At 43.5% G+C, this 12,224-nt stretch overlaps 2 protein-coding genes across 3 annotated transcripts in view; one reads left to right on the top strand and one right to left on the bottom strand.

Moving 5' to 3' along the window:
* The window catches only part of PRKD3 (protein kinase D3), a 47,308-nt gene extending 40,438 nt beyond the window's left edge, over positions 1–6,870 (bottom strand). Inside the window, exons 1-2 of one of the 2 annotated variants that reach the window (XM_021289400.2) lie at positions 6,577–6,870; positions 2,176–3,189 (exon numbers count right to left, since the gene is read on the bottom strand). In XM_021289400.2, the coding sequence (XP_021145075.2) occupies positions 2,176–2,466 (291 nt within the window). In that variant the 5' untranslated portion in view covers positions 2,467–3,189; positions 6,577–6,870. Of the gene's footprint in view, positions 1–2,175; positions 3,190–5,991; positions 6,129–6,576 lie in introns of those variants that run through there. The other variant, XM_065057940.1, reaches the window with a different exon arrangement.
* LOC135579188 (uncharacterized) lies at positions 5,554–6,723 on the top strand. The gene has a single exon (XM_065059533.1). The coding sequence runs from the start codon at positions 5,554–5,556 to the stop codon at positions 6,721–6,723; it is 1,170 nt and encodes a 389-aa protein (XP_064915605.1).
* Positions 6,871–12,224: the final 5,354 nt, after the last annotated feature.

The raw sequence follows: 12,224 nt of genomic DNA, 5'->3' as shown, positions 1-12,224 counted from the left end.
CCTGAAGCTTTGATTTTGTTCCAGATATGCAAAGAAATACAAGTCTGAAATGTGATTTAAAAGCACTATGAAAAAGAAGTGCAGAAACTTGCATTTACCTCTAGTAAAGATACCACTCAAAGAAAAGCTAGAAATTATTCCAAATAAAAAAATATATTTCTCCTTTTTCTTTAAAGAAGTGCAACAATAAACAGATACTGCCAACTACAGAACTATCACAAGAACAACCTACAGAGCACCCTGAAGTTGAGACCCAGGAATTGGTCAAGAAAAGACAGTTTTAGCAGGCTGTGCAATAGGAGAGGAAAGGGAAGCTTTAACACTGTTGAATCTCAAAGCCATACCCAGCAGCTTCAAAGCTTTCATCTGGAAAAAAAAAAAACAAACAGGCAGCCGTATGCATGACAGTACACAGAAGAACATAGTTTACAGCTTTTGCATAAATGCAAAATTATTTATAAAGTAATACTAGAATATTTAATATGCATGCAACAGTCATCAGTTCTAAGAGAAAAAAGGCAAGGCAGGACACAATGATGTCAAACAGAGGTTGGACGGAGGATATTGCCACTTGTGCACTAGCTGCAAAACTACTTATTAACGATTAATCCATCACACATAAGGTTGTTTCCTGATTAATTTGCTGTCTGCAAACATGTTCTCACTGAGCAGTCATTCGCTGGTAGCATCAGCTGCAGAGAGCATAAACGGAATCCAAGACAGACAAAAGAGAAATACTAAACCCATCGTGAAATCCTCATCAGTTTTGCAGTACATCAGGCTCAGCACATAAGAAGTTTCTTAAGCTATAAAAAGAACCTGAGCTAAAGTTTTAGCTGAGCCTGCCAAAGAACAGCAAGGAAAAAGAAAAATAAGTGTGAACGTATTTGTTTTCATCTTTCTTTAAGATAGAAGACAGGAAATATGCAGATGCAAAGAGAAGCAGTTGGTACAGAAAGAAAAAACAGCCCCTAAAATGGCTGCGAAAAAGTGCACCTAACATGCATGGTACAGGAAAAAAAAATTGACCCAAATAACTTCTCTCTTCAGAAAGGAACTAACATGCTGAACTACATTTTGGTAGCCCATAAAGTTATTATGAAATCAGCTTGCTTGCCAACTAGTTTGTAATAATATGGAAAATGCATTAAGTTGTGAGATGGGGAAAAAAATGCACAAGCATATGCAAATGAAAGTTCATATAATGTTTACATTTACTTTCTTTCAAGCTACTAACTGAAAAAAAAAAAAAAATCTAATGAAACTAATCAACCATAAATACCAATCACAATAGTGAAAGACATGGAAGAAACAATTCCCTACAAATTAATCTACCTTCAACGCCCTCCCTCTCACCCACCCCTGCCTGGCCTTAAGGGAAAAGAGCAACTATTTCTTAATTATTTTATGAAACAATGTTAACTACTTTTCAGGTTGCTTAGTAGGATCTAAGCTACCTAAAGTTGAGACTCGGATGCAAAACCATCAAGACCAACATTATTTCCTTTCCAGAGAGTAAGAACTTGCAACAGCTTAACAAAGACACATTGAAAAGTATGCTGACTTTTTTCATTCTTGGTTGACCGTCCCTTAACAGAAATTATGCTGATAATAGTCCTCTCACAAGAGTAATGCAAGTATTCCTTATATGGAGTAACAATACTACGACAATATTAGCTGCTTGGTAGAGTTTTTAATAATTAACTAGAAACAAAAAGAAAAGCTAGTACAATGCAAGTCTGCAGGCCTGCAGTGCATTTCTATAGCCACAACTGGGCCTCTCATTACAGCTGGCTATACTGTTCAGAAAATACTCCTCAACAGTAGTAAGCATAAACTAGTAAAAACCTAAGATATCAATGGCAATCACTGAAAAGAAAAAGCATATTCTCCATATCGTGAAAACTAATTCTTGCAGAAAATTTCCTACTACATCTTCTTTTCTAGATCTCACAACCAAGAAAGTATTATAACAGGAAGGTTTACTCCTTTAAATTAAAAGCTTCTACCTTGGGAGTTAGCAAAATTTTTTTGTATGTAACTGCAAAGATCTAACATGGACCCTTGCCACTGTAACAAACTTCTTGGCACATTCCAGTCACACGTTGTTATTACTAGCAGTCTATTACAAAACAACCGTTGCCATCAGCAGGAGGTGGGAGCATTATACCATACCTTTTGGTAAACTATAGAGCACACCAGGTCTTTAACAGCAGAGAGGGACAGGTCCTGAGCTTCAATGGTGACAGTCTCTCGAGTGAGACCAATTTGCAGAAGGAAGGAGACCCCATGCACAGAGCCCCGGGAGTTGGTGAGGCTCTGGGTACTGAAACTGCCATTGGAGAGTCGACTGGAGAGCCCCGACTGGGGACTTGAAGACAAAGTTGGGGTTTGTGGTGCAGCAGCATGACACGTAGGTGGGGAAAACTTTTGTAAGGATGGGGGAGAAGAGTCGTTTGCTGACATCTGACTTGCTTTACTCTGTCGAGATCTCCCTAGTAGTCAAATTCTAAGAAAAACACGTTTTAAAACAAGGATAATGTAGCTTTCCCTTTCTTAGTTCAGTAAAACACCCCTGACCAGTAAAACTTAATTTTCCCTTTCATTCTGTGCAAGCCGAAGCACAAAATAATTTCAGCTGTAAGTTACTTTAAATTAAAGGTTCTCTTTCCACAGTTCCAATCAGCTGACCAAAAGCAGACTGCCTGTCCTTTAGCACCACGTCCGGACAACAGAGGCTTATATAAAGGCCTCACAGAAACGCATCAGCTCTGCTCTTTTACACTTGTCCTTCATTTTTATGGAACAAAAAAAAAAAAGCTGGAAACACAGAGAAAAATAAATGTTGTTAACTCATTAAAAGTATCCTCGTTCACCTAATTCCACAGATCATATCTTAAATGCAGATTCATCTTCATGTAGACAGTCTTTTAGAATTAAAAAAAAGTGTATCCTTGAGCAACAACAAAAGTCCACGTATGTGATGAATCTATTCCTCCTTCAGAAAGTCTTCTCTGAATTCACAGGACACAGTTAGCTTGGAGATCAGTGAAGGTATCTGATTTCATTTGTATAAAATATTTTAGCTCAGGAAATGCAGGAGCAGAATGTCTGCAGACACAATCACATTAAATGTAATCTCTAGCTTCAACCAGATAATCTCCAGCATTTGTAAACGTTGCACTCTGCCTGTAGGGGAAAAGATAAAGTTGTTATTTCACAGGAAACGCATAAAATTGCATAGCAATGTCAAAAGCTCTCTACTTTGAAGCAGGAGGATCACCAACTCCTTGTGTTCAAGTGAGCTATGTTAGTAACATTTTGTACATATAATCTGAACTTAACTGATTTCCCACTGTATGATACACAAAACAAATCAGACCTTACACTGCCCAATATGTTACCGCATCTTTTAATTAACAATAATTTAGCACAGCAAAGCACTTAACAGTTAAAGGGGGCTCGGGGGGGTGTGAGGGAGTAGCTGACAGCTCTGCTCTGTAGGTCTATACTGAGAAGCTGGTAGGTAGGGAAGAAAATTTATTAAATGTATTGAAACATCAAAAAAAACCCACCATAATGTCAAAACTCAAAAAAAAAAACTATGTGGCATGTACTGGTGATAAGATTTTAATACTTTTATTCAAGACAATTTAAGAACATCTTGCACAAACTGTACCTGTAGGAAGATATGCATAGCACACAACTGAGCATTAGTTCATTTGAAAAAAAAAAAAAGCATCTAATGCTCACATGTCCAATTAAAAAAGCAAGTCTGCTAAAACCTTTAAAAATAATTTCATTAGCACTGGTTCAAAATACTTTTATAAGATGCTGCACTACCTAATTCAGTATTTCAAGCATTTCATGAGCAACTGAAATGCTATAAAATAATCATTTTTAGATTCCACATGCAGCTTCTGGCCCAGAAAATGTTACCCATTAATGCAAAAGTGGTTCAAGTATATAGTTACCACCTATCGCCAATGTGTCATACAGGACACCAAAATCAATAAGGTCATGTATCTCTTCCGTCCCTTACATTAAAAAAAAAAAAAAAAAAAAAAAAAGTATTACTAATATTAAATGAAATTTTAGAAACGAAATGCCACAGTTTATCACATGGAATATAAACTGTCCTTACTAGAAATAAAGCTGGTAACTGGTAAACCTGTCCATTTAATAGATTACGCACTCCTGGTATTTACCAGTGCAATAACTCAAAACCTCACTGCCATTGCATTCCAAAATGCAGAGAAGGAAACAGAGGTACATGAACTGCAGTACTGGAAGGAAAATAAGCTCTTGGTTCTGTGATAAATATTCCTAACAGGGGCTCCAGAAAAGAGAAAAAACTGATAACTTCTGCATTTTCAGCATAGGTATCTACCAACTGTTGTCTTCGAATACTCAAGTTGCTAGGCATTCACCAACACCTGAAAAAACAACTTTCGCCTTAAAGAACACATTAAACATGATACAGATGAAGGTAATAAATAGGAAGAATGAGGGCACCAACACTAACATTTAAGCACCTTTCTCAATAAAGCAGCTTCACAGTGCCTTCAACTTTGCTTGAAGATGACTTATTTTTGTTTTCTACATATTGTTTTTCTCTCCCTCACTTCTCACGGATACCAGAGACAGCAAATACCAAGCCTTAGGGGCGGATCTGCATTAAAAACCAATAATCCCTGATCAACATAATAGAAAATGGAAAAGTCATATGATGTGGTAGAATTAATGGGTCTACTAATCAAGTTTAATTTAGACAGTGAAAACATGCTGTGAAAGCTCACCTACAGCTGCTTAATTACAATTATAGTTATATTTACCAAAAGCATGATGTATTTGCATTTACAAAACATTTTCATACCAAGTTGATTTGCATATAAGCCTTTAACGAAGTTTATTTTCACTACTTGGTAGGAAAGAATGGATCTTCCTAAGAAAGGAATACCATAGAAACCGCTTGCTTCACAGTCAGGATAAAATGAGTCTGAACATCAAATAAAACAAGTGCATATTGAAATTCATATTCAATCGTATTATTTTTATTTATATGTATAAAACCCCCTACACCTCAAAAAACAGAGAGGCACGAGGACTGTGAAGGGAGTCCCCCAGCCCCGTGCACAGCCCGCAGCCCAGGGGCGCTGACCCTCCCCTTCCCTCCGGGGCTGCCCCCAGACCAAGCAGCTCTCGGAAGCTTCACCCGCTCTCCCTTCTGGGCACGGCAGGGACTTGGAGCCCTGCTCCAAGCGGCTCCTCTCACCCGTCTCACCCCCGCGGGGGCTACTCACTTCCCCGGTTCCCGCCAGGAGGGACTGCAGCCGCTGCCGCCCAGCAACCAGACTCCCGCCGCCGGACCACGGGGCCGCCCGCAGGTGCCAGAGCCGGGGTTGCGGGCGAGCGAACGGGCGGAGAGGGGCAGGCGGGACGGACGGACGGACGGACGGGCGGGCGGAGAAGGGCAGGCGGGACGGCGGGACGGCCGGGCGGAGAGGGGCAGGCGGGACGGCCGGGCGGAGGAGCCGCGGGCGCGGCGGCGGGATGCGTCCTGCCTGCCACGGGTCACGCAGCCCCGTCCGAGCTGGCGCTGGCAACCGCCCGTCCTGTCCGGTCCCGTCCCTCCCAGGTTTAAATCCCCGCCGGGCGACCCGCCCCTGCCGGCACAGCTCCCCGCGGCGCCGCTCTCCGGAGATGATGTGGCCTCGGCCCGTCACCCCCACCCCGGGGCACCCCCACGCCAGGGCGGAGCTGCCGCCGCGACGGCGCTCTCCCCCCGCGGGGGACAGTGAGGGCCCCCTCAGAACCTCCGGGGCAGGACCCTTGCTGGGGTCGTCGGCGGCGACATCGCCGCTCCTGCCGCGGCAGGAACTTTCCGAGTCCGCCCCCGCCCTTCGCCGGCGCGGCGGGCCCGGCCCCCGCCCCCCCGCTCCCGACCCCAGCGGCGGCGGCGGCGCGCGCCCCCCGTCCCGCCGGCCTCACCTGCGGCCCCGCCAGACGCCGGCTGCCCCGCACCGGAGCTGCCCCGCGCACATCTCCCCCGCCGCGCAGCGCCGCGGCTCCCCGCACACACCAGAGCCGCCCGGGACGGGCTGCGGCACGGGGGATGCCGGGAGTTGTAGTCCCGCAGGCACGCTCTCACCCTGGGCGCCGCGCCACGGCGAACTACAACCCCCAGCGTGCCCCGCGCGAGAGGGTCTCAGTGAGGAAGGCGGCGCATGCGCAGAGCTCCCCAAAAGAGTTTCCGTTAGTTTTGTTGCCTGTGGCGGTCGCTGCCCTGAACCGCTAACGGGACGGCGGGGCGCGGCGCGGGGCGGCGGGGCGGCGCCTTCAGCGGCGCTTTGCGCTCCATCTTGCCGCTGGCGCCCCGCCGCCGCCCTCGCCTCTCCGGCCCCCGCCGCCTCCAGTCTTGCTAAAACTTGGGTCCGCGCCAGTTGGCGCCCGCTTGCAGTTGTGCCAGCGCCGGCCTCCCGTTTCGACAGCTCCTCCGCCCTCCCGAGCGCCTTGGCGCCCCCCGCTCCCGGGCCCCCGCAGCCCTTCTCGCCATCTGCGCCACTTTCGGTTCACCTTTCCGGGGCGTGGGTGGCGCGGTGCAGTCCCGCGGAGATCTCCCCAGGGCCTCGGACAAGGCCCTTCATCGCTGCACAGGAAATACTTGACCGTGTATGTCACAGGATCACGTTGGTCTTGTTCGTGGCTGCTCTGACCTGGTAGCTCGAAAGGGCGTCCTGCGAACAGCGTGCCTGCCGGTCCCTGCGATTCTCTTGGTGGCCCCCACTGACGACCTCGTAGCTTGCCACAGAAGTTCTCCAGGCCCTTTCGGACATGGCTGCTACTACCTCACAGCCCCCACTTCTCTCTGATGCACCAAAATCCCATCTTCCCACTCTGCGTTAATGATGCTACTCTTGCATCATCAGCAAATCTCTACACGCAAGATATTTAGCACACACGCATTTAGCAAAAGTACTCAATACTGGTCACAAGGCAAAACTGCTTTTGTAACCACCCACCAGCCCAAAAGCTCCCTGTTAAGAGGCAACCCATAATCTTCCTTCTTGAATTTGCATTAAATTTCTATGTATGAGTCTTAAAATACTATCCACTACTCTAAGAAGTTGCTGAAGTTTAAATTGTATACCAGACCAATAAACGCTTCTGTCAACAGAAATTCAAAGCCTTCTAACTCTCAGCTCAGTGAGACACAGATGGAGAAGCAGATTAGTGCTTTGTCAGTTCAGTGCTGCTTGTAACGTACATTTCTCATTTCCTACATCTTATACTCCTGAGGCCTGGCCTAAAACCCACTGAAGCTGAGTGGAGTATTTCCGCTTACTTCACCTGACTTTGCATCAAACCTTTGTACCATGCAGCTGATACAGAGTGTGACCAGGTCCATGTTCTGACTGAAGCCAGTTTATTTGATAAGGAATTAGCCTGCAGCTTCTTGTTGAAATCTGGAACTACTCTAAAACTGTAGCAGTTAATGGTTGATTCTGCTTTAAACTGGTTTTGAACACTAAAAAACACCCTGGGACTTTTTAATGAAGGCTATTCCATGAATAGAGGATGTTCTTGCCAAAGCTCTGCTCCAGATAACTCTGCAATCTTCGTTTCCTCTTTCATCTAAAGTGGGACTCCCACACACCACCACTGTAAACATAGAGCTTGCCTCCATAAACATGATTTTAGATGTTTAGCACAGCAAGGAGTCATACTCTAGGGTAGTTAAAGTGCAGCAAGCTCCTCACATTCTGAGTAGGAGCCCTAAAAATAGCTGTTTATGGACAATACCAGATGGATATTAGGTATTACTGCAATCACTGGGCGACGATTAAACTTCTTGGTAAAGCAGCTCAGCTTTATGCCATCCAATAGGGTTGGTGCCATTTAATTTGCTGTCCTACGCCATTATAGCTGCTTTTTCATAAATTAGAACAGAAGATGGATTAGTTGAAATCAATTTGTTACGGAACACAGGAAAGCATCTGCCAAAACAACGTGCTTATAAGTATCGGTGCAGTGGTTCTCGCTGCTAAACATATTCATGAAGCATCCAAAAACTGTAAAGACTTCCAAGTAAGACACATCTAAGAGCAGCTCCGCATTTCAGCATCTATGTATAGAGCAGCACATATGTCTACACATACATACAACTGACTTTGTGTGACTACATAGCACAGCATTATGGCAGCATAAGCCTTCTGAACCAATTACAAGGCGAACATTCTGGTTTGTGATTTTTGTGACTACCGTAATTAGTGATTTCCTGTGGATTTCATTGAAGTTCTTCATCTTGTTTCTGAGCCCACATAATTCCCTCAGATGGTTAGCTTGTTTTCACAGCTCAGAGCTTTCCCTGCTGAAGCCACCTGCACTTTTGCAGCTCAATTGTTGCAATTTTGCACAAATTGCTCTCTCTTACAGCTACATGATACCAGGAAATAGGGGTAACTTTTACTGTATTTACTTGCTCTTTTAAGAAAACTCTTTTTCATTCTATATGGAGTAGTAGGTCTGTACAGACAAACTACATTTGCAACAACTGTTTTATAACTCTAAAAATACATCAAGATTTTCCAGTTTGAAGTTAAGAATGCTGATATTTTGTATTGGATATTTTGTATCTGAAAAAGAAAACTTAACACATTCATTTCTATTCACCAATGTAATGTTTGGAATATTTTCATATCATCTAACTGGGTTACAAAGAAGGCAACGTCCTGGAAGGCTTGACTGGTGCATTTGTCTGAGAAATTGTGTGAGCACGTGCTGCCGTGATTATTTTTCATTGCTTTTGACACTGATCTTGCATAGCAAATGCCCCATTCAGGATTTGCAAGGTCTGCAAGAAATGCTTGCAAAAAGAGGAACTGATATTTCTATGGATAAAATGTCAAAATGCTTTTCTTTTCCCAATTGTTTTATTTTAATTCATGGTCTCCTTTCTTCCCGTCCCCCCCGTAAGAGAACTGAAAAAGAGTTAGATGTTCAGGTTTGGTTTGGATAAAATCCTGAAATGTGGATGTGTCTCTGAATTACCTCATCGTCTTGGTTTGAGCCCTTAGCTGAACTTTGTCCTAAAATCTACCTCCAACAAAACAGTGACAAGTTTAGTGTAGGCTTGAAAAACATGGCATCAAAATTTACCTTGCTGTAAATGCACTGAAAACAAAATATATATTTATATTGTTAATTATATGAAATTGACCTTTTGGAATTCACTTACCCCCAACTAGTTTAAAGAATGATCTCACAAGTCCTTGCGCCTGCCAAGTAGGTAGCCTCATTCACATCATATAATCCTGCTGCACCAACTCTGAAATAAAGTATTTTCCCTAAATAAGGGTTTAGGGCTAATCTGTACATTTCACTTATTACAACTTTGTCTGTGGATACATCTGCCCATGGAAACAGAACCTCTTAAATCTGAATCACCAAGCATGGTATTTCCACAGCCTGGTAAAGGCTGCATTCCAAACCCCACAGAGACCAATGGTAGAAGTCCTGCCTGAGATGAGCAGCAGTTCAGCCCCGCAGAACACATGTGAGCACCAGGCACCTGCAGGACTGTGTGCGGCTTTGTGAGCATGAGCCCCACCACTTTTACCCTTCAGGCTGCAGGAGCTGCCTGCAGATTCCTGAATATGCAGCACCCCAGGCTGCCAAACAGTGGAAATCTCAGGCTGTGTGTTCTCACTGCTGGCTTTACCGCTGCTGGTGAATCAGCCACCGCTCAGGCACAAAACTGCCTTACGTGAGGTGGATTCAAAACACAAAGAACCACACTTGCTCTCCTCTCCCTACCACGGGCCTGCCAGTTGAACAAGCTGAGCATCCAAACTATATTTGAAATGGTGGACAGCGCAGGAATCCCCCTTCTTGGGAAAGCAGGCATGCAATAAATCTGCTGCATCTGGCAGCGCAATGTGCTCTGACGGAGCTTATCAGCTCCCCAGGTGCAGGCTGGCTGAAATGAGGCTGAAGCGCTATGGAGCCAGCACAGGGAAAAGCTGCTGACATTGCTGTCTCTGACGTCTGTCCTTCAGTAGATGGCACTGTCACATCGACTGAGTTATAGGAAAGGATGATGTACAGATTATATTTTTACAGACAATGTATGGTTTTCTTTAGGTGATACCTGGTTACATCTATTGGATTTTCAGGGTAATAAACCAACTATTTAAAATGTATAAAATGGAACAGCTGACAGTTGAGCAATTTGTTGACATCTTCTCAATTTGGTCATATGGAATACGGCTGAACAACATGGTTTTGCTTCATAGAAACCCTGGGGGGAAAAAAAAAAAAAAAAAAAAGAAGATATTTCTCACCCTTAGTTATTTTTTTTAAACTTGGTGTATTTTTTTTTAAATAGTCACATAATTCTCTTTTCAGCTGTGAACTGCTCTGATTTCTGTTACATTTCAATAGATTACTTTTTTTCTCTTCTCAGCCTGGTTTATATCATTAGACATGGAACTTTCTGGCGTGGAAGAAGGTCTCCCAAATTTTTAAAGTGACCCCTTTAAAAAGTCCTGTTCAGTCTCTCTATGCATCTGGTCCAGCACTTACATTTTTATCTGTGTTTCCCATGTAGGTAACATCAACACGGTCTTAAGCTGACTTTACGCTTGCCAAATGTGTAATCTATCAAAGAATTGTAACCCTCAGTGGGACCACAATCCGTTAGGGGAAAACAGTGTTAGCTGGTCCTGAATCAAGTTTATATTCCTGGCAAATTTCTCCTGTAGCTATTGGAGGGGGGAGTATTTTTTGTTTGTTTGTTTTTCTGCTAAAATGTATAAGAAACCTGGCACATCAGCAAGAAATTTTGTCCAGCATGTGGATTATATAGTCAACCACAGGAAATCTGATCAAGCAGCAACAGATTTTTGTTCTGTTGTGTAGTCCTGTTGGGATCACTGTTGTCTTGGTAGGTGGATTTAGACTAATTTCCCATGACTGGGTCTCTGCTGACACTCTGAGGCTTTTGCCTAAGAATCTGTAAACCATGCAGATTTTCTTTAGTAATCAAATGATTTCCCATTTCTCCCTAATCAACTACTTGGCTTTGCATTTGGAACAATTTCCTAACAAAGCAATGTAACAAACTCTTAAAGGAAGAATGTTGTTTTTGCAACCGTAAGTCTGAAACATGACCCAGCAGATAAAGACTGAGAGATGTCCACTGTCAGACCTTAAATATAAAACAAAGCCTCTTTGCACTAATCGCGGAAATGTACTAATGCAAACCGGTTTCTGTGGCTAAAGGTTAAGTTAGGGTGGCAGGTAATAGCCAGAGAGCCAAGAAACCACACCTTACATGGAAATAAATAAATAAGGGCAGGGGGGCGTTAGAACTGGAGTAGTGAGAGAGGTAAACTGAGGCAGGACATCCGGGAAGCGTCAGATAGGCTGTGAACCCTGGAGTACCTAACCAATGGGGAACAGGGGAGGGAATTTGCACCCAGGACTAGGGGGCTGTAGGCAGGGGCTTGAGCCTTGTTCAGGGTGCCTACTTTAGGTAGAACACCTGGTCTTGCAAGGTCATTAATAAAATATGCTTTGCTGAGAGAACCTGGCTGAGCCTATTATATTGGCAAGATAATAGTTTCTTACAAGCAATGTGTGGACTTTTGCGAAAAGAAAGAAAAAAAAAAAGGCACTGGTTTAAATTAACTCTTTGTTTCCTCAGGTATGAAAAATTTCAAACAGCCACATTAGTATCAGATATAAGGATGCTGAATCTGCTGTAAAACTACCACCATCAGACTTCACATCTGTATGCTGGCCAGCAGATCCACCAGCTTGTCTAGGAAGTCTTTGGAATCTGGGTCAAGAATCTGCAAATCAACAAATTGCTCCATTTCTCTAATATAATCCTTGCAGACACTTTGGATATTTGTGAAGTTGTAGTTTCCAGGATGTGGCTTTCCAGTACAAGGCTGAAGAGCAGCAAGATGATTACTCCTCTTTTCCTTCTTTTCTTTTCTTTTCTTTTCTTTTCTTTTCTTTTCTTTTCTTTTCTTTTCTTTTCTTTTCTTTTCTTTTCTTTTCTTTTCTTTTGTCTTTCCTCCTTTCTCTCTCTGTCTTTCTTTCTTTTTCTTTCTTTCTTCAATGTGTTTTTTTTTTCTTCCAATTTGTTTCAGCGTTAAGTCTGAACTTTAAGAAGGATGTAAAAATCGGAGACTTTAAATGGAATATCTGTTATG

The sequence above is a fragment of the Columba livia genome, chromosome 3 (genome assembly GCF_036013475.1).
Source record: "Columba livia isolate bColLiv1 breed racing homer chromosome 3, bColLiv1.pat.W.v2, whole genome shotgun sequence".
NCBI lineage: Eukaryota > Metazoa > Chordata > Aves > Columbiformes > Columbidae > Columba > Columba livia.
The sequence above is the reverse complement of the archived record's forward strand: the minus strand, read 5'-3'. Positions and strand labels throughout refer to the sequence as shown.

What these genes read in the sequence shown, in the direction of transcription:
- LOC135579188 (XM_065059533.1), top strand. Translation starts at nt 5,554, where the DNA reads ATGCGTCCTGCCTGCCACGGGTCACGCAGCCCCGTCCGAGCTGGCGCT.